General features: G+C 41.8%; 1 protein-coding gene across 1 annotated transcript in view; it reads right to left on the bottom strand.

Moving 5' to 3' along the window:
* Nucleotides 1-10,184: 10,184 nt before the first annotated feature.
* C8a (complement C8 alpha chain) overlaps nucleotides 10,185-22,699 on the bottom strand; it is a 59,989-nt gene continuing 47,474 nt past the window's right edge. Inside the window, exons 8-11 of the mRNA XM_048349921.1 lie at nucleotides 19,855-19,977; nucleotides 18,611-18,771; nucleotides 13,926-14,148; nucleotides 10,185-10,336 (exon numbers count right to left, since the gene is read on the bottom strand). Of these exons, the coding sequence (XP_048205878.1) occupies nucleotides 10,185-10,336; nucleotides 13,926-14,148; nucleotides 18,611-18,771; nucleotides 19,855-19,977 (659 nt within the window). The remainder of the gene's footprint in view (nucleotides 10,337-13,925; nucleotides 14,149-18,610; nucleotides 18,772-19,854; nucleotides 19,978-22,699) is intronic.

The following is a 22,699-nucleotide window of genomic DNA, read 5'->3' as shown; positions in this document are numbered from 1 at the left end:
TCCATCTATCTATGAAAGGCTTGATCCTTAGAGTATTGGAATAGAGTATTGCTATTGGAAGATGGTAAAAACCTTTAAGAGGTGGTGCCTAGTGGGAGTTTTAGGTCATTGGGGACAGACCCTCTATGGGGATTATGGGACTTTAGACTCATCTTTATTCCATTCCCTAGCTGCTATTCGGTAAGTAGCTTTACTCTAGTGTGTGCTCCCAATCATAATAAGGAGCTTCACCACAAGTCCAAAAGCAGGAGGGACAGGTGGCCATGGGTTGAATCCTCTGAAGCTGGGAACCAAAATAACGCATTTTTTTTCTTTGTAAGTTGTCTGTCTCTGGAATTTTGTTACAGTAATTGAAAGCTGCCTGACACAGAATAGTTGATCCCATTTCCCTCTGTACTCTATCAAAATACTCATGATCATCACTGATCATGATACACAAGTGTGTTTTTGTTTTGCAGACCTGAAGCATATCCTTAATAGCATATCTGTTCACCAATGCTTCCAGACACTGTATGGAAAGATACACGTTTTATTATCTCTTAATTCTTCTCAAATATAATATCTGTGAAAGCTAGGACAAGGCTCTAGTATATCCCAATGACTGAATATACTTCCTAGGATTAGGAGATCATCATTAAGTAAACTTGCATGAATTAATGAGCTAATGACAAAGGGGAGGGAGAGAAGTAGAGGGGAGCACTTTCCATTGGTTCTTCCACAGTTACAAACGTCACAGAATTGATGAACAAGGTGGCAGCACTGTGAGACCTAGAGCACAGCAACTCAAAAGACAGGGCAACCTCCAAAGCAGAAAAGGAGAGCGACTTTCAGCTTGCTTTGTGGGCTGCATTGCAAAATAAAAGGAAGAGGCACAACTGATGTGATGAAGGGGCCTGGAGTGTGTGTTTTGAGGAGGTGTTGGTGATACCCCTTGAAGGAAGCAATCTCTGGGAAAACTTTAGAAAGGAGAAAAACAAAAACTCTGTAATCATGGTCAGGTAAACCTGACAAGCACATCCAAAGATAAAAGAGAAAAAACAGACTTTGTAAAAAGAAACCAAGAGTTTAGATAAGGCCTACCCAGCATGTGGTAGATGCAGGAAAGAGTATCTGTAAAGATGAAATGTCCTCTAACATTCTGCCTCAACCTTGGTTTACTCATCTCTAGCTTACTTTTACACCAGGAATGCCTACCTAAAACCTAACAGCAACATAATGGAACAGTGCATGGTAGATCTGTGATATCCTGCTATTGACTGATGCTATTTTCTATACAAAACTTTTTATTTTGACAAGCCAGATTTGGAACCTGAGACATTCAGATGCTGCGGGGCCTAATTTTCACATCAGCAAAGACAATGTACAAACTTTTCTTCCTCCTCCTCTTCCTCCTTTTTTAATTTTCTTTTTCTTTCTTCCTTTTTTTTTTTTTTTGCCAGTCCTGGGCTTGGACTCATGGACTGAGCACTGTCCCTGGCTTCTTTTTGCTCAACTTGAGCCACAGTGCCACTTCTGGCTATTTTCTATATATGTGGTGCTGGGGAATCGAACCCAGGGCTTCATGTACACAAGGCAAGCAATCTTGCCACTAGGCCATATTCCCAGCACTCTTCTTCCCTTTTTGTCAGTCATGGGGCTTGAACTGAGAGCTTTTTCCCTCAAGGCCAGTGCTCTAGCACCACTTCTGGTTTTCTGGTGGTTAATCGGAGATAAGAGTCTCATGGATGTTCTTGCCTGGCCTGGCTTCAAACTGTGATCCTCAGATCTCAGCCCCCTGAGTAGTTAGGATTACAGATGTGACCCACCAGTGCTCAGCATCAAGCATTGATTATTTCTTTGCTTGCCTTCCTTCATTTTTTTTTTCATTTTTCCCAATGTACTCTTCCTAGTACTAAGCCCAGAATTTTACCTTTAAATACGCATTCTCAAGTCACACTGTGGTCATTTGAGGCACAGTTCTGTAACTTATTGCTGAGTGGCTCCAAGCAAGTTATTCACCTAACTGGGCCTCCATTTTCTCACTTACAAGAAGTGGTTTGTGGCAGTGTCACCCCACTGGGGCAAGTCAGTATCATGTGAACCTTTTCCATAATTAGCCCTGTTGTTGTCTTTATCTCCATGGATTCCCAAAACATCATCAAGAATCCCAGGTCACTGGGGTTTTGTAAAATCATTTACACCTACTTGAAAGACATTTCCATGCAAACCCTGCTACAACATATGAGAACAAGAAGAAATAAAATAGTTTAGCTCCTAGGAGATGTCTTAATAAAGGACATGGAGGGCTTTTTCTATCCCAAGCACTAGGTTATTCAGAGAAAATGTAACAGCATAATAACTAATATTTGCAGAGGGCATTACCAATTACAAAGAACTTTCATATACCTAATCCAGCTTAATCCTCTCAATGCCTTCAAGAGGACGGATTTATTATCTGCCTTTGACAGGTGATGAGACAGAGCCTCAGAGACACTGAGGTCTTGCAGAAGACCACATAGCTGGAAATCAGCCAAGCTGGGCCTAAGGGCTGCTGTGGCTGCTGTCCTTGGGTCTCTCACTCTAGCCGAAGAGATTCTGGCTTCATTTGGGTAGGTGTTGACCTGTACTTGTATAGAAGACATGAGAAAAGCTCCTGGTCTTCAAGAAAAAATCATCAAAACTTTTTTCCTTGACTCGGATGGAAAAAAAATATATATGGATAAGTACATTATGTAAAAAAATGAGTAATAATTAAAAGCATAGAAATAGATGTATATCCTTAAAACAAAAGAACAAAGGTAAAAGTGGAAAAGGAAAAATGCATTAATCTAATAGAAAACAGAAAAAAAGCAATAGGGAGTGAGGAAATAAGCAGCATGCATAGCAGAAAACACCATATAGAGTAATAGAATATGTCAATGATAGTAGCTATGGTGATCACTATGGATGGACTAGCAATCCCTCACAGTGATATTGACAGTAGACAGACCAGATGGATTTGGAGATCTCTACAGCAGGTAGGCAAAGAGGTAAGACCCAATATCATCAGATTTCTCATCATGTGGCTTTATTTATTTATTTTTGGCCCGTCCTGGGGCTTGGACTCAAGGCCTGAGCACTGTCCCTAGCTTCTTTTTGCTCAAGTCTAGCACTCCTCCTCTTGAGCCACAGTGCCACGTCCAGCTTTTTTGTTCTGTTTATGTGGTGCTGAGGAATCAAAACCAGGGCTTCATCCTTGCTAGGCAAGCACTCTACCTTCCACTAAGCCACATTCCCAGCCTACCATGTGGCTTTAGTCAAGTCACCTAACCCTCTCTGTGTGCCTGTATCATCCTCAAAAAAATCCGGCCATTCTTCTACAAGGCAGAAGTGTGAAGATGAAATAATCATGTGCCAGAAATGGCCTCACCCAAGTGTTCCAGGCATGAAGACCCACTCAACTGCCCTGCCATTCTCAGATGCAGACCCAAATAGTTCTGCCTACTTTCTGCTTCTCTTACCTACCTAGCAATTGTCTCGTTAGGTATATGGAGATGCATTTTACAAGAGGAAAACGGAAAAGAAATTGTGAGGAATTCTCAGAGGACTGTCAAAGGGAGTCAAGTGGCTGGCCTGACATTTACCTCCAAGCAGGAGGCTACACTAGAGCCCCAGCACTCACATTATCACCTCTGGCTGCATCCACCAGTTATCTTGAGTCCACACCTTGCAACCCCAGGTGTTCCTCCATCCATCATTGCCCATTGTCTGGAATCCGTTCCTCCTTCCTCCACGTCCTCCTGCCAGATGACTCCTTGTTAATAAGCCAGTTTGTTCACATTCTGAAAGCAATCTGATTCTGGCCCCTTTTATCCTCAACGCCATCCATCCATCAACTGCTGGCTCCACATGCTTGGGTAGGAAAATAGGAATGGGGGAGGGAGACACATAATAGATAAAACTTCTTAGCTGCTATCTTTAAAGAAATAGAATGGATAGATAGATCTGTCAGACATGAATCATGCCACTGGACACGCCAAGTCTGTTTGTTGAAAACAGGTTAGGATGGGAGGATTTATCTCACATTTTAAACAGTTAATGTAGAAGGGAAACATATTTTCCTTTATCTCTCCCAGGGGAAAGAGGGAAATCCCAAGGCTATGAAGGAAGAGTTTTTAACTTGATTTGATGATGTTCCCTTTGCAAAGGCGGAAATGGGGGTTGAATTTACACACTCTTTGGAAAGGTCGCAGGATCCAGGAATCCTGGTGTCTTTCTAAGATGGTCTCTGTCACAATTCTTGTATGCTGGGAACAAAGGCCATGGTACTCTTTGCCTCTAGTACTGAACACAGAGAGAAAAAGAGAGGGAAAGGGAGATACAGACAGACACTGAGACAAAGAGATTCAGAGACACAGAACATAATATGCACACTGAAACTCCAATGTACCAAGTACTATAATGTAGGTTCTGGGATTCTAAAGATAAACAGAAGTCCCTGTATACCTTGAAAGAAGTCACTGGATTTAGGAGACAAACAAGTAAGCTATAGTGACAGGGTATGGAAAGTGTTAGAAAATAGGCATCTGAGGATATAGCAACTGATGAGATGTGGAATCATGGGAAATGTTGGGGTCGGTTTTCTGGGTACATAGACACTTAACCTATTCTCTGAAAAGTACTGGGGTGAGGATGGTGGTACAATTTAGACAGTGACTTGCACAAAGTCCTGGAGACAGCACATAGCATGGGGGCATTTGGAGAACTAAATTGGAAACAGTTCTTTCATTCAACAAGTATCTATTGAGCACCAGCTAAGGCCAAATATAATAGATACACTACAGATACAATACAAATACAAATATAGGACAGAATAAGGCCCTGCTAGAGCCTCGGGATCTAGCTTTGGAATATTTCTATTATTAATTTAGGAGGACAGTCAGTTGGGCTGCTATAACAAAAACACCATAAAAGGGTGGTTTCAACAACAAGCATTCATTTCTCAAAGCTGTGGAACCTGGAAATACAAAATCTAGGTGCTGTCCCACTCAGTTTTTTGAGTTTTTTGTTTTGTTTTGTTTTGTTTTGCCCAGTCCTGGGCTTGGACTCAGGGCCTGAGCACTGTCTCTGGCTTCTTTTTGCTCAAGGCTAGCACTCTGCAACTTGAGCCACAGCGCCACTTCTGGCCATTTTCTATATATGTGGTGCTGAGGAATCGACCCCAGGGCTTCATGTATGTGAGGCAAGCATCTTGCCACTAGGCCATATTTCCAGCCCTGGTGCTATCCCATTGGGCACCCGGTGGCAGATTTCTTTCTGGTTGACAGACAGCATCTTCCTGTTGTGTCCTCCCTGACAGATGGCAGCCAGGAAGAAAATTCTCCTTTATTCCCTTGTGCTATAATCACACAATCCCAAAGCCACATTCCCCTAGTGTTACCCCACTAAGACTATGATTTCAATATGTGAATTTGGAGGACAAACACTGTCTATGATGCTTATTGAGGAAAAAGAACAAAAAATAATCTATAATCTCATATAATGATGTGGAGGGGAGTATGACTTCCTGTATTAGACATGAACGGTATATGCTAGACAAAGGTTTTTGTCTGTGTATTTCCTACACATATATTACCCTTTTTAAAAAATTGTTTTGCCAGTCCTGGGGCTTGAACTCATGGCCTGAGCACTGTTCTTGGCTTCTTTTTGCTCAAGGCTAGCACTCTACCACATGAGCCACAGCTCCACTTCTGGCTTTTTCTGTTTATGTGATGCTGAGGAAGTGAACCTGGGGCTTCATGCACACAAGGCAAGCACTCTACCACTGAGCCATATTCAATCCCTAATATTACTTGTTAATTGAATACTATTGCTCTTTTTCCCTGTTCCCCTACCATATTGTTTAACTACTTTCAGTGAGAATTTTTATGCAATTCTCATATATAGACAGAATGTCTTCCGATATTATTCACTCAGAGATGAGTTTTGAACAGAGGCTTGAATAACTTTAGGACATGATTCTTAGATGAGCTCTCTCTGGGGTGAGCATTTCAAGTGGAGAAAAGAGTAAGTGCAGTAGTCCTGAGACAGGGCAGGGCCTCGCATGAGAGGAACAACCTGTGTGTTAGCAAGACTCACTGAGAGGAAATAAAGTCAGAGGCAGAGCTGAGGGTTACTCAAAGAGGGCTTTGTCTTTCATATCTAGGACAAGACAGTTTTAGGGCACACTTATAGTATCAGAAAAGAGATAAAGACAGGATGACACACTGGCCTCAGATCACAGAGAAAGTTTTGAATTTGCTAGCCTGTATTACAATTGTCATAGTGTGAAGAAACCCCCAGGGGATCACCATATAAACAGATAAGGTGCTGGGAAGTGGTTCTCTGCAACTCTCCCTTAGAACCAGTGTTGGCTAGCCCCTAAAATATCCTAGGGACCAAACCTGAGGTCCAGACTCCAGCATCCTAAGCCTGACAAGGACCAGCACCAAGATCTAAGGAGCTGGGCAGAAACTGCCCCAGACTATCTTGCGGTATCCCAGCTCAATTGGCCTTGTACATCCATTTTCCAGGCAATAATATGTCCCCTGCAATCATGTGCTATGTGTAACTCTCCTGGATCCTGAACTTTGCTTGCTGACCCTCCTCTTCAGGGTTGCCCACTCTGTCCCCACTGGCTTGGAGATTTTCCACATCCCCTGACCCTCTTGCTGATCTGGGACCTACTGCCATCTTCACAAATCTCTTGTAGCAGAATGTACAAGACTGGGGCCAGGACTGGGGCCACATCCAGGGCAATCCCCATGTCCTAACGCACAGGCCTGACAGCAGAGCTTACCACCACACAGACATCCTTTACTGAAGTGGAAGGGCACGGTATCCATTTCCTTCCCAGAAGAGAGATGCCCTCCTGCTAAGCGCATCACATCCCCTTCCTCTCCAGGCACTCATGGCTCCCCTCTGCCATCTCTCATTTCTGCAGTGTGACTTTTGATGCCTACCCTTTCTCTCTGTCCATTTTCTTCACCCCAAAGGCATGTGGTTCAGAAGAGATTCATTGAGTGTTCAACTCTTTAGATCTTTCTCTCTTTCAACGAAATAAAAAAAGAAGAAAGCCTCTCCCTATTGCTTTTTTCTGTCATTAATTTTCTTTTCAAAAGACACGTTGTCAAGCTGAAGATTATATCTTTAAACCATGTGTTTACACCCACTCCCTCTAAAACCTAAGATTATAGATCTCCTTCGAGGACCTAAGGGAAAATGTGCCCGGTGAGTTTTATGCCTTTTGCTTTACAGGAACAAATCACTGCTGGAAAAGAAAGGCGCTGATCTAGTAAAGGGCTGCTACTTTAGAAATTGCCACTGCTGCTATATTTTAATTTTTAAAATTGCTGAGGGTGTAGCATCAATCAGAAGAACAGTTCTCTGTCTCAGAGGACAGAGGATGGCATTGCTCAGCTAGTGGCTTTGGCTCACAGGTCATTGTGGTAGTTTCTTAACCCCAAGTTCTCTTGATCCCAGATTACTACTTGAACTTTTTCAGAAGTCCCATTGTTTCTCATTTCCCCCTTACTGAGTGTGCCCCAAACTATCCTTCTGGTCTTCCATAGGCAGCCATCATCCAGTAGAAGGGAGGGTGGGAGGGAGGTAGGATCATTCACTCAGTCCTTGGTGGGCCAGCATGTGATCCTTTGAGACTCAGTCTTCTGGGTATCCTTTCCGCAAAGATCCCACAAGCTGGGAACTGGTGATTCATGCCTGTAATCCTAGCTACTCAGGAGGATGAGATCTGAGCCTTGTAGCTTGAAGCCAGACTAGGCCAAAAAGTCATGAGATTCTTATCTCAAATAAACTACTCAAGAGAAAGCTGCAAGTGGTGCTGTTGCCTCAAGTGGAAGTGCACTAGCCTTGAGCAAAAGAAGCTCTCGGACAGTGCCCAGGCCCTGAGTTCACAAAACAAGACAGAAGAAAAAGAAAGAGAAAGAAAAAGAAAAAGAAGAAAGAAAGAAAGAAAGAAAGAAAGAAAGAAAGAAAGAAAGAAAGAAGAAAGAAAGAAAGAAAGAAAGAAAGAAAGAAAGAAAGAAGGAAGGAAGGAAGGAAGGAAGAAGGAAGGAAGGAAGGAAGGAAGGAAGGAAGGAAGGAAAAAAGGAGGGAGGGAGGGAAGAAGGAAGAGAGGGAGGGAGGGAAACACAGAAAGAACACACAGAGTGGCTTTTAAAGAGGTGTTAGGTAACACTGGATGAAAGAACACAGATAAACCTTCCTGCCTTCTGTGTGGCAAACACTGCCAACCTCAGCACATACAATGACTCTTCCACTCTCAATAGCACTCAGCCTTGGCTGCACTTGGAATTGCCTAGGGAGCTTTTAAAACCACTGATCTCTAGCTCCCACTCCTGGGGATTTGGATTTTATTTGCTTGAGGTGCAGCTTCTGGACATCAGACTTTATAGAATTCCCCAGATGATGATAATGTGCAACCAAGGTTGAGAATTACTGAACTACAATTTTCAGATCAAGATTGAATGCCCTGTGTAAACTATCCTCTTGGCCTGGTCCACAGGGCCAACAATCACATTCTAGCACCTAACTGCCACTTTCTATTAAATCATGAATGGAAATTAATTATTTATGTAAATTAATTTTCAACAGCAAGGAGCAACTGACTCAATAGGAAGCAATAAGGAGTTCTGTTTTTCTTCTTTCAGATGGAAAATCTAAATTTATTTAGGAATAAACTACTAAACCAATGCTTTAATTAATAATAATAATAGTGATACTAATAACCTGTGTCAGACATTGTGTTGTGTTTATATACCTTATTTTATTTGCTCTCATTCTATCTTCTCTCCTTCCCATTCCCACACACATACTCATCTATCAATCATGCTAATATTCTTTTTTACCTTAGAACTTTGACTTCTGCTGGATTTTTTCTGTTGTTATTACTGAACCAATGATTTATTTCATTTGCTAATTTCTATCAAAATCTCCTGACATTACTTAAGGCAGACAGTGAAACCGAGAAATATTCTCAAGTCTAGGACTAAGAATTTAAGTTTAAGTCTATTTATTAGCTAAAGTAGAAGTTATGCATTAGAAAATGGATCAATAATTTGGTTTTTGTTAAAGAAGGGAGATGATAGTGCTAGATTTCTGTGTCAAAGGTGTTCTCTCTCTTTACCTCACTGAAGAAGCCTTCATAGTCTGGTTCCAGCCTCTGCCATCAATCATAAACACATGCATGTGAATATAAATCTCTCCCCATCCTATCCTCCGTCAACACTTATTTTCTGTGCCAAATATTTTGGTCTTAGCATAGTACTTAATTTCAAATTTGGAAGGAAAATATGGATAGGACTGTGACGTGTATTGAAGATGTGTGACTTTTGTCTTCTTGATGCTATTTCCTAAATAAGGCAATATAACAAAAAATTACACATAATTAACATTATACTTGTTATTCCAAGCAATCTAGAAATAATTTAAAGAATATGGAAAGATGTGCATGGATTGTATGCAAATGTTGTGCCATGTTATATAGGAGACTTAGAAATCCGTATTATCTGTAGGAGGTCCTGAAAACAATCCCACGGAAACTGAGGGTTGCCTGTGGATAAGTTGTGTTATTTTCCTAACAAAATGAGGACCATGGAAAGATATGAGGTGTCAGTGTTTCTGTCAGTTACCAGACATTCCTGCTGTATACTGGGAATGTAGATTTTTCTCTTCAATGTGCTGGTACTAGGAAGATGCATTTAAAAGGTGATGAGGTCACGAACGTGGAATCTTCATGAGTGAGATTAATGTCATGAGGGACACTCTCCAGCTCCTGCTACCATGTGATCACATGGCAAAAATCATGTGTAGACCAGAAAGCAGGTCTTTACCAGACCTGGTTCTGCAGGCACCTTGACTTCTATCCTCCAATTAGGAGAAAGTTTTGTTATTTCTGAGCCACTAGTTTATTGTTAGAGTAGCTTGAATGGACTAAGACAAATAAGTTGCAGGGCTGCTGGAACATATTCCTAAACCACAGAAGAAGTTTTAGAAATGGCTCATGTCTAATAGTTGCCCTAGAAGAATTTTGAGGTTTATTTTTGATAAAAAGTCTATACGGTGGTGAGTGGATGAAGAAAACAGTCATGTTGATTTGAATCTTCTCTCAGATGAAATCTTGAGGGTGGCAACATCCACGGCCTCCGTCTTTGCCTGTCCAGAGGTACTTAGCAGGCCTGGGTCTGGACCCTCCGCCCTGAGCACTGGGCACCTCCATTCTGTGGGGTGGGATTGTTGCACTCCCTTCTCCTTTCCTGTGTGCCCCTTCTGCATTCAGACCAGGAGCTCCAGCAACTCCAGTGACCATCTGCTCTGGCATCTGTAGAAAAAAGAAGTGTCAGGGAAGGAGGAGGTTAGCCTAAGAGAAGCAACAGCCTGGGAAGGTAAGAAGTTAAGTCAAGCCTGTTGTCCTGGAGTGAATGGCAGGCTCTCCTCAAATAAATGACTTGGGGTAGTCAAACAAGACCTCAGTACTTACTACCTTACACTTGATTTGAAACTCTGGGAAGAGAAAGAGGAGGCCACTGGGAGAGAGTCTGATGAAATTGGAATCTGCACTTCTATGAAAGATAGATAACAGTACATGCTCCTCTGGGGAATGACCCCCAAGTCATGGGAGGAAGTGATGGGCAGGGAGCATGGTCACACTGGGATGAAAACAAAAGAAGGGAAGGAGATCTCTCTGCAGTGGATTGCTGGGCTTTTGCATGAGAATTGGCAATTCACACCCTTGCAGATTCTAACAATTGGCCATGGTGGGTAACAGATGCTCTGCAAAGAGTATCCAAACACTCACGTTGAATGTGGAATCTCTGGGAACACAGCACACAGATACAGCCCAGAAATGTTGGCTCATACCAGGTCCATACCCTCAAACAAGCCCATCTCCTCTCTAAGTCTGTGTGTTTTGTTATACTTTGAAAGAACTGACTAATTCAATGGGACTTTTCCATTATCTAATTTATCACTGATTTCCTATATGAAATCTTCCACGTTCCAACATCTAGGTAAGATGCAAGTGGTTGTTCTGTTTGAACTAAGCATGCCTAACAGGCTCATCCTCTCCTCCTGGGGTAGCCTCTAAGAATCCAAGGCTCCTCAGATCCCAGTTCGAATACCATAGGATTAGATCATCTCCAAGCCCCTTCCAGCACTGCAAGTAATCCTCTAGGAAGTCACAACAGGATTCTCTATCTCTATCTCTATCTCTATTTCTCCCACCTCTGTTGATTTTGCCCCCACAGGCAAGGATTTGCTAGGAAAATATCTAGGGAATCAAATGGGTCTCTACAGTGCTTAATGAACTCCCCAGAATTGGGTATCCTTGCCAACCTAATCTCTATCAGGCTTCAAGTTCAGGATGGTGGCCCCAAGGTCACCTGATATCCACATCTGATGAACCAAGGTTAATATAGCAACATGAGCTTCTGTTAGCTGGCCAAATCAAGAGGAATGAATGTAAAACAACTGGGATTTTGAATGAAGCCTTCTGTTTCCTACTGGCACCCAGATCATTGGCATCTTACTCCTCTGCTGCTTACTATCTGTGCATATGACTCAAGATGATTGCCACTGAGCCTGGCACTAGGTGCTGAACAGGCATCTCCATCTAGGTGGGTCTCTCACTTTCTCTCTGTCTCTGTCTCTCTCTCTCTCATTCTCTGTGTGTGTGTGTGCACAAGTGTGTGTCAGACAGTTAGGGATGCAAACAGCTCACCACTGTACGTAAGAGCTCTTGGAGAGTAATAATTACACCCAGAGACTGCATCAATCTCTTTAAGATAAGTCAACCTGGTGACCAGAAAATGGACATACTCCCTCCTTACTGCCTGAAATGACAGTCACTGCATTGCCTTAGAGCCTCTACTTTCATTTAAAATTTGGGGAGCATTCTGAATCAGGATATGCCACTGTAAAGACCTTGGGCTACCACATTAGATTGTCTGCATCCTGATGCTGGCTCTTCCATTCTGTAGCCACATGACCTTGGACAAATTATCTAATATTCCTCTTGCTCCAGTGTTCTCATCTGTAAATTGAGTTTATAACAATAACATTTATTTCATAAGGATCTTGGAGAAATAAGCAAGTCCATAACACATGAAGCACATCTATAAATGGCTAACAATGAAAAGGACTAATTATTACCTATGGTCATTGATCTTGGATTCCTTTAGGAGAGCTGCAACCATGTCTTCTTCATCTTGCTGGTGAAGTCATGAGAGCACTGAGCCTGAAGCTTGGAGGTCTCAGCCAAGAATGTTTCCTTCTTGGGCTGAGAATATGGCCTAATGGCAAGATTGCTTGCCTTATATACGTTAGGCCCTGGGTTTGATTCTCCAGTACCACATACACAGAAAACGGCCAGAAGTGGCGCTGTGGCTCAAGTGGCAGAGTGCTATCCCTGAGCAAAAAAAAAAAAAAAAAAGAAAGAAAGAAAGAAAGAAAGAAAGAAAGAAAGAAAGAAAAAAAAAAAAAAGAAGAAGAAGAAGCCAGGGACAGTACTCAGGCCCTGAGTCCAAGGCCCAGGACTTGCAAAAATAATAAATAAATAAAAATTAAAATATAGAGTGTTTCTTTCTTGTCTCTCCTAATTCATACACACACACACACACACACACACACACACACACACGTATCTCTAGTTATCTATCTATGCATGCCATCTATCTGTCTATCTATGCATGCCACAGTGTACTTAGAAGAAAGTCCTTGTCAAACTCAAATCTTCTGGCTCTGTTAATCCTAACAACTTCATCTCAGAAGCTCCTCATAATAGGTCACAGGGATTTTATTCCTTGGGAAAAGTTTTGCCCTGAAAATAATTCCCAGTGTTTCCAGATCTTCCCACTAGAACTTTTCTCAGTTGCCTACTTTGTTTTGCCAATGTCATATGAAGCATACCTGAGAGTAAAGTTCTTGGCATGTCGGAGAAGAGTTGCCTTCTACCTCTTCAATTAACTTTATTCTTTGTTCTGGAGCACCTCATGTTGGTGACCCTCACTAAGTTAAAAGGGAATAAATACTTGGTTCATATTCTCTATGGAACTGTTGAGCCTCTCATCTTCCATCCCCGCCACTCTGTGTTTTGACACTTCATTGTATGGACCCAAGTACCTTAGATTTCATTATAGTAGCCAAATGAGACTGATGCTTCCATTGATTTGGCAGCCCTTATGTTGTGCCATCATTCCATGTACCATATCAAAACAATTTTGTGTGCCTGGAAAATTGGAAGCCTAGTTGGTGAGATATACATTGAGATTCTTGGAACTCAAAAGAAACTTAAAAAGCAAATCTAAGCCCCAGAAAGAAACATTTAAATAGTGTCTTACAGTTAATTAGTGAGATAGCTAGGATGCATATCCAGGACCCCAGACTTCCTCACCTCAAAGGAATAGGTTCCTCACACTTGTTTGTGAACTTCCTTTCCTGGCACCAGGCAGGGAAGTAGTCTTAACTCTATACTAGTACAAAAGTATACTGACAATGATATCCCTCGTACAGGGTTTCATTGTGTTCCCCTAAAATAATAAGTTCAAGAGTGTCATGAGAAGACTGGTGCAGAGGTTAGAGCAATGTATCTATACAAGCTAAGGAACACTGGGACTACAGACAACCACTGGAAGCTGGGAGAGAGATGTAGAGCACATTCCTTCCTAAAGTCTCTGGAAGGAATCTAGCAATGCATCTGGAGTTTGGGCTTTTAGTTTTCAGGAGATGGAGACAACAAAGGACTGTGATGGCAGGGCAAAGGATAAAACCATTAAATATTGGCATTAATAACAGAACTTGTTGTGTGTAGGTCCCTAGGGTAATAAATGAAAAGTTACAAAGGAAAGGTCTCTTCCGCATTGGCCTCTTCTGTACTGGCCAGTTGAAAGCAGAAGGGGATGTATGGGTCTTACCTTCCAACTCCATCTGCTCACAGGCAGGGCCCTGGAGACCTGGACCACATAGACACTGGCAGCTGGTGCCCTCGAGGATGGGCTCTCCATTGTTGAAGCAGGGTCCACAGCGGCAGGCATTGAATTCCAACAGGTACTGGTCCAAGGCCAGGCGCAGGTTCTGGCGTTTGGTCTCCAAAAGTCCCAGGTTTGTGTGCCGCAGCACCTCATGGATGGGCTGTACCTACAGACACAGGAAGACACGGGGTTCCTGGTTGGGCTTCATTCACACTTCCTGAGCCCTAGGGCTGGTTGCCATGCTTTTGTCAGTTCTTCTACCTGCCAAGCACAGAGACAGATGCCCAGATTTCTTCTACCAACTTGCATCTTCTCAGCCACTCTGTGAAGGGGGATGCAAGTGCCTCAGCTCCCAGACTGAGAAATGGAGACACAGTGTTCATGTGGCTGGCTGAAGATTCTAGGATTGTTAAGTGCAAGACCTACTCTGATCATGGAACATTTCACCCTTGATCCTATATTCTCCCATTTCCAGAGTAAGAAGAGAGTTTACAAGTTACTTGGCCAGCACAACTGCCACCCCTAGCACTTTCAGATGCCAGGAAGTGTAAAGAATAATCTAAAAGGAAATAGCTATATATTTTATGTTTGTATGTTGGGGTATGACTTGCCTTTTTCCTTGTCACCCTTCAGGGAAGGCATTGATAAAGGTAGCATTGCTGCTGGTGAGTATTTCTCCTAACGATGGAAATGGGAGGTGGAGAAGCTCATTCCCTTGTGGAACAACCCATTCTAGGCATGAGTGTAGTCCTGGCATTCTCAGCTTCTTTGCTACAGCACTTCAACTGCTGGCAGCACTGAGGTGTTCCATGCATTGTAACATGTTAAGCAGCATGGCTGGCCTCCACATCTTTCCAGCTGAGCAAACCATACCTGCCCCCAGACATTACCAGCTGGACCCTGGGGTAAAGTGACCTTTCACTGAGAAACAATTGGTGTGATAGAAAGAATTGACTGGATTCAGGAAACCTAGCTTCATATCCTAGCTCTCTGGTTTCCAGCCCTGTGATCTCTGACACCCGATTCACTCAGCCACCCTTTCTCCTCTGTAAATGAGAAGTTATCCTGCCCTCTCGATCTCTATCATGAGGACATGAAAGACATCAAAAGCTAAAGAAATTCTGCTCACTGCCTAGATGTGTGGCCTAGAACCCTCAAGTGACCACTCTTTAAGTCTGAGAATTTTACCTAATTCCTAGAATTCTAACATTCTAAGGAAGTAACAAGTGTGAAATGCCCCTGCAAGAGGGAAGGATGGCATAAAGCTGGTCCCATTTTCATTGGTTTGACATAACGATAGAAGAAAAGCTAGTGTTTTGCACCTTCTAATGTTAGGTATTTTGACAGAGTCTTAAAATAAAAGTTCATCTCCAGATCTCTCACTTTGTGGGATAGGAACCCAAGGCCCCAGCAGGGAAAATAATTTGCTTAGGTCACAGAGCAAATAAGAAGTCAGAGGGAACTGAAAAAGTTCTACTTCTCTGGAAACAAGCAGCAATAGAGGACAACCACACAGCCCAGCCTTGACTGGTTCCTGGAAATGTAGACGGAAGATCTGTGGCAAACAGACCTTGGTGTGTGGTTAGGGGCCATAGTAGAGGTCACCAGGCAGAGGAAGTCAGGCAGGGGATTGGACAGTGCCCCTGCCAAGACAAAAGATCACTTACTGGAAGTTCAGAGAATTTGCCCCCATGTTAGGACAAAGTGTAAATTGAAGTTGCTCTGTGGCCCTAGTTAGAGATTACTATTTGTTCTATGGGAGGCCAAGATCACCAGGCAACTTCCTTTGATTTTGTAGTGGAGCTCAGCACTCAAAGTCCCGATCTCACACTTCTATAGCTCAGGACCCTCAAGAAGCATTCCCTAACAAGGGCTGATGGAACTTAGGGAGAGGAAAGAGGTAGAGAAGAAAGGATTTTACAGTCTTAGAGCTGGCAGATCACTGGCAATGATCATATCCTTATGTTTACAGATGAACAAACAGGTTCAGAAAAAGCAAGTGACATAGCAACGAAGCATGAGCTCACATATACCACATAATGATCTGGAACACATCATAGCAACACACTGTACATAAAATAAAACATAACCAAAAATGACTCCTGCATTCACTCCAAGTGCCTGCTTTAATCACTGATGAAACCTGGGGAAATGTGACTAAGACATTGTTTCTACTGTTTTGAACCACAAGGCCCCAAATATACCTACCTGGATTCCTTATTTATATATCTGTCTGTCTATCTATCTATCTATCTATCTATCTATCTATCTATCTATCTATCTATCTATCTATCTATTATCTATCTATCTATCTATCTATTATCTATCTATCATCTATCTATCTATCTATCTATCTATCTATCTATCTATCATCTCTCTCTCTCTCCCTCACACTTTGCAATTCTTTATTAATGTACTAGCTGGGCTGCTAAAATGTGGTCTAAAACCTGCTAGCTGCTTAATGTGTCATATCCACACTCCTTAGTGGGCAAAATGGGTTGCGAGGAGACAGTAGGCATTAGAGTCTCTGACCTGATCCACACTGGACTCTGTCATTTCTGGCTATGAGGTCTTGTATTGCAGGTGGACAGGGAATGGAGTCACACAAGGAGGTAACTGCTTGTGCAAGGTCACAGATGAATAAGGTTTAACCATGATCTGTACTCTACCTTTCTCCTTGTGCTTTCCTTTCAAATATTGAGATTTTTCTTTTCTTTTCTTTTTGGAGGGGGTGTGGTGGCCCAAAGACAGCATTCAGTATCAACTTATGAAACCTCACCTTCCCCTTGGAAGTTTTGGGGCAAACAAACACAAAACTCATCTCTTGACTTTGAACGTTTATATATTTCTCTTGGTATCAATTTTACAGTTTTTGCCCAAATCACTAATAGCTTGATGATAGCAATTTTCAGACCCTATGTGAATTACAGGTGCGTGAAAGTGGTCCCTTACTTATTGGCGAAGAAATGAAATCAAGGTTAATCCATCTGACCTCTCGCTTCATAGAAAGCAGGGTGTTATACCAGACTCTCAGGTTTAAACTTTTGGTATATGAAGAGGAGAAGTTTATCTGTACCTGATAAAAATAATACATGTAGAAAAAATGGGCAAAGGTAGAGAGAAAGTGGGTAGAAAGAGAACAATATTTTGTTTTAAAGTCTGAAATACAACCATTTTATAAATGGGATACCCTGAATATTAATAGAAGAAGTTAGACAACTATGAGAATAATTTCCTTCTTTTGTACTTCATATACATACATTTTTTTCTTCCTTTGTGAGATTAGCCATTTGAGCCATATTTTCTCAACTTTGAAACATGCTATTTCAGGTGAGAAAAATCTTTGTTGTGGGGTTGGGTGTTGCTGTGCTTTGTTGATGTCCTCTACAAGGCTAGCACCCATAGGCCCTATCTGTGATATCAGAGGCACTTGTCCTATCAACTGGACCTTGCCATTTTTTCACTGTAGAGAAGATAACCCTCTCTATGGTTGAAAAGTACTGTTTCAAGAAAAGGTGCTAGGACTGAAGGATAACAGAACTAGGCAAAATGTCCAAAGGTCTGGTATCCCAGCATTGTCACATATGAACCCTGTACTTTTTGTTGTTGTTGCTGTTGTCCATCATACGGCTTGAACTCTGAGCCTGAACACTGCCCTGAGCTCTTCAGTTCAAGGCTAGTGTTCTATGACTTTGAGTCCCAGCTCCACTTCTGGTCTTCTGGTGGCTAATTGGAGATAAAAGTCTTATAGACTTTCCTGCTGGAGCTGACTTTGAACTGCTATCTTCAGTTCTCAGCCACTTGAGTAGCTAGGAATACAGGCGGGAGCCACGAGCATCTGGTGAACCCTGTACTTTTTAACAATTCACTGGACAGGAAGTTCAAATATTTGTAATTCAGGCACTGGCACATCTGAACTCTATTCCCTTTAACAATTCACTTGATTTCTCCCTGAGCCTCAGTTTTCTAGTCATTTCAATGGCAGACTCCTATGTGTTCCAGTGGTTCCTTGTTCATGGGTGAGGAGATGGCTTCCTTAAGAATAAGAAAATTACAGCCTGGGCCCAAGCACAACCCACAGTTTGTTTTTGTGTGGATTTTGAGCTAACAATGGCTTTTACGTTTTCAAAAGGTTGGAAAGAAGGAAGAGAGATAAGAGGAGAAAGGACAAGCACATGACAAATATGACTACTGCAACTCCTGCTCAACCACTCCTACTTGTGTGGCAGAGACAAAATATAGCCCACAAAGCCTAGAATATTCACTATCTGATCACTTAGAGAAAAACTTTGCCAGCCCTTAATATAATAGATGTGATTTATGAAGTCTTTAATGCATACATCCACGTTATCATTTGTTTAACGTAGCCTAACTCTGCCAAACATCTGAGACTTCTGAACTTGGGTCTTGAAAAAAGAGTAGGCTTCTGATGATAGATCTCCCTTAGCCTGGGTTGAAAGTCATGCCCTCCCTCTAGGCATGTTTTGGACAAGGCCACCAATTCAGTGTGCCATTACATTTAATCTTGTTCTTTGATGGGCTCATAATAAAAAATATGAAATGATCTGGTCGGCTTCACTTTCATTCCTCATGGAGGTAGAATTTCTTCAACTGCGAAAAAGACTTACCTCAAAATCGATAACAACGGGATTATACTTTAATGATCTACCCCAGGAACGATATGTAATGGTGTTGCTATTCTGTGTCAGGGCACCACCCCAGTCAGAACTGCCACCTTTCACCCGGGAAATGATGTCTTCCACACCCAAGGCCTTCTGGTCCTTTATTCCTATCAAGAAAGTGACCATATTAGATAATTTCTCCAAAAGCCAAAGGAATAGTTGGCAAGTTTTACCACTGAGATTTGGAAGAATGTTTCTGAGCTTTCCCTGGAGCTGATTATTTCTCTACTCAGCAGGACAAGGTAGAAAGAAGAATCAACCCAACATGGAAGACAAAGGAAGAGAAAATGGAAGGCATTCATTTATTTGTTAAGTGTTATGTTAGCTCAGTGCCTCCTAAAGAGAGTCAGTCAAATATTATGATTCCCATGACAGACATTCTTATAGATCTCAGTGTGGACACAGAGAAAGAAACACAGATATTCAGTAAAGGTAGAAGAAGTCAAGGCAAAAAATAAAGTGGTTGTCTAGGAAGGTGAATGAGTGAGTGTTTTCTAATTAAATGGAGAGAGGAAGGAAGGACATCAGAGAGAGGAAGCAATTTAGCTTAAAATTCTGAAGCATAAATGACCTAATATGATGGATGTAACTTGAACCCGTTTAATGTACACATCACCCACTGCACTGTAAACTCTTTCATAATCTGAATATTTTATCTCTTGCCTGAGAAAAATGCCACTATACACTTGGTGAATGGATGAATGAATGAATGAGTAGATATATATGGACATTCATATTGGCTTGCTCAAGAAGTGTCACCAAATACCTGTCTATAGTTCCCTAATCATTAGTCTTTGTCTTTGGCTTGGTTATACTATCCTCCTCTCTTAGAAGACTTGCTTTCTCCCTCAAGCTTATCACCTGCTGATCTGCAGTTCAACAGGCTACTCTCTAGATTGTGTCCAGACCTACATTTCATCCTAGTTCTTGGTTGGACTTGGGTCAAGTGCTGAAACCCTCGGAGACTGCCTCGGACTAAGTTAATTATATCTCTAAGTTTCAGATCATGCTGCATTCAGAACAGATGCAAGTACATGGGTCCAGGTTTGGGGTAATTTGCATCTGAAATGTGAATACTGAATTAAAGGGAATCATTCAGGGAAAGAAAATCAGCTCCATGCCCCAATTGTGTATCCAAAGGAAGGGTCTGACTTCTCTTTGGGGGAGACCCATTGCAAAACAATTGCCACCTTGGCCAGATCCAACTTTCTCACAATGTTCTTCTGATAGACGTCCTTCAATTTCTATAATATCATCTTGGTTAAAGCCAATGGCACCTCCAATGCAAGTCTTGATATATCTGTCAGTAATACCTGCAGTAGAGACACAGAGAAACACAGAATGTTGAGATGCTAAAACAGACCTAACATGGTATAGACAGCTCATAGTAGTAAAAGCAAACTTCAGCTTCAGGGTCTAAGAAAATCATGTTGAAATCCCTGTTCTTTGACACAGTTTCACTTTGCTATATAAAACCTCTTGACATGTGTCATAGATTCTAGTTGTTCCAGAATGCTTCATCTTTTGCCTTTGCCCATCTCTTCTCCTAAGTTTCCTTGAAGCAGGGATACTGATGCATGCATCTCCATATGACCCTGGGCCTAGCACAGTGCCTGACCCATATGTTACCATTTTGCACAGTGTTCCTCAGTATAAATGACTTCCTCCCTCCTTCACCTTCTTTACAAAATCCACTCGTGTTTCTACTCAAGTACCATGTACTCCAAGAAGCATTTTGGGATCAGAGAAATCTCCACTTTCATCAGAGCTACTGATGATTTTTTGTGCCTCAATGATCATATCTATCATAATTAATTTTTCCAGATCTGCTTCTTACATCCTAGGGGGAGTCAGGCTCTTGCTAGAATATGTATGTATATATGTATGTATGTATGTATGTATGTATGTATGTATGTATGTATGTATGTATGTGTCTATCTATCTATCTATCTAATACTAGTATGTATATAACATCTCTATAAATAGTACATATTCTAGCTATATATACATAAAATATCACTATGGTAAGTTTTCTTTCTCTCTTCTCCCAAATCCCTGTAAGGACTCTCAGTCCCACATTAGCTATGTGGATTTATTTATATCCAATGACTTACTGAGGAACCCGCACTTCACAGCTGAGGAAAATTACCCTTAAAATAACAAAGCTGTTCTTGTTTTAGTCACTCAGCCTGTCAACAAACAGAACTGGCTACCCTACCTGACAAGGTAGTCCTAGATAAATGCACTGAACTGCACTACAAAGGTCAACTTTATCTGTTTCTCACAGGGTTTTCTGGAAGATTTTAACTAAAGTTTAAAAGTATACATTTTAAAATAGTGTAACTAGCCACGTGTAGTGGTATACATCTATAATAGCAAGCTACTTAGGAGATAGAGTCAGGAGGTTGGTGGTAGCTCAGGTAAATTTCCCAAGGCCTTGTCTCAAAAATAAAAACTAAGAGCTAGTAGCCCAGCTGTACAGAGCTTACCTAGAAGATCATTAGGTCCTGGGTTTGGTCACCAAAACAATTAAAACAGAGCACTCTTTTCAACTCTAAGTATACAATAACTTCTAGCCATAGGGTTATTCTAGCAAGGACAAAGGAAAATAATCTAGGCTTGCCATTCATCTAAAAATGAATATTTTCAAGGGGGGCATTGAGGACCAACCTTTAGTTGCCTGGGTTCCATTGAACTACAAGGTCAATGAGCTCAAGGGCTTCTGTGATGCTCACTGTTAGCACAGCAGTTCTGCAGCTTAGTGTCTGCCATGGTGGAGAAGATCAGTGAGTATTCAGGAAGAATGATTGATGAATGATGAAAAATCCAGTGAATAAGTGAATGCCTTAAGTCCTTTGGTAAGACATTCAAGTGGGGGAAAAAAATCTTCAAATTTTAAATTCTAGTCACTGACACCTTCTGAGCTTGGAAAGGGGCCATGATCCCATAAGGCTTCAAGTTCACATTTATGTAAAGAAAACGTGTTGTCCTGAGTGGTCTCATTTCAATCACAGCCCTCCATGACTCTATAAATAACAGTTTCTGAATAGCTCTGGAGCTGGAAGTGCCTGGGGAAGAGATGCTCTGAGCATCACACTGAGTACCAAGTGAGGGGTGGCTTCTGCCATTTCCATTCAAGCACTTTTAATTTTTAATGCATAACTAATTGAGGAAGATTTAGCATATTTAATTGTTTTGATTAAAAAAGTACTTCAACAGTGATAAACAAAAGTGGATGAAAAGAATTCACGGGCAGAAGCCAGAGTGATTACTTCAGTAAGTGGTGGAGTGCTGTCGAATTAAAGTGACAGGACTGGCTGATGAATGGTGGCTGGAGGATGCCTGTGGAGCGATTACGCTCATGAAGAATCTGCCCACAACCTGTTCCAGCTGCTGGCAGAGCAGAATTCCAGGCTGATTTCAGCCAGGAGACTTGACTATAAAGGATTGTCTTCTGACAAGTTAGTGACTCATAAGGGATCATAGAACTTGAGCGCTAAATGCCCTCAGACTCCCAAGCTTACCCTTCTCATTTGGAGTCAAGATGCAAGAGGTTCATAAAGATTAATTATCTCCCTTCAGACTCTACAGGAGAAAATGGTCAATCGGAGATTCTTTTTTTCCTTTCTGTCTTGCTCAGATGCTGGAAATATCTTCACTAATCCTGATTATTATATCAGATTATAAACTTCAGCTGTCTCAGAGAGAAAATGAAGCAAACACCTACTATGTACCATCCCCAGCACATCCAATGTTGGAAAGTAAAACTAATCTGAGCTGAATGTGAACCTGAAGAGGAAAGGCCTTGCTCTGGGGAAGCTAGCAGGTCTGGGGTAATGGACTAGGGATGATACAGTGTTTCTGAAGAATGCTAACTTCCATATACCAAAGCTATACAGTAGGAAACTGTTTGTCATCAGAATCTGTGGGAGTTGCCAACTGCAGAGCTCTCTACAGAAAGCCTATGAGAAACCAAAAATAATAAATTGGGGAGGGGGAGGGGAGGTCAAACCTGTACTAAAATTCAAGATATGA

This window comes from Perognathus longimembris, chromosome 7 (genome assembly GCF_023159225.1).
Source record: "Perognathus longimembris pacificus isolate PPM17 chromosome 7, ASM2315922v1, whole genome shotgun sequence".
Classification (NCBI taxonomy): domain Eukaryota; kingdom Metazoa; phylum Chordata; class Mammalia; order Rodentia; family Heteromyidae; genus Perognathus; species Perognathus longimembris.
This window is presented reverse-complemented; position numbering and strand designations above follow the sequence as displayed.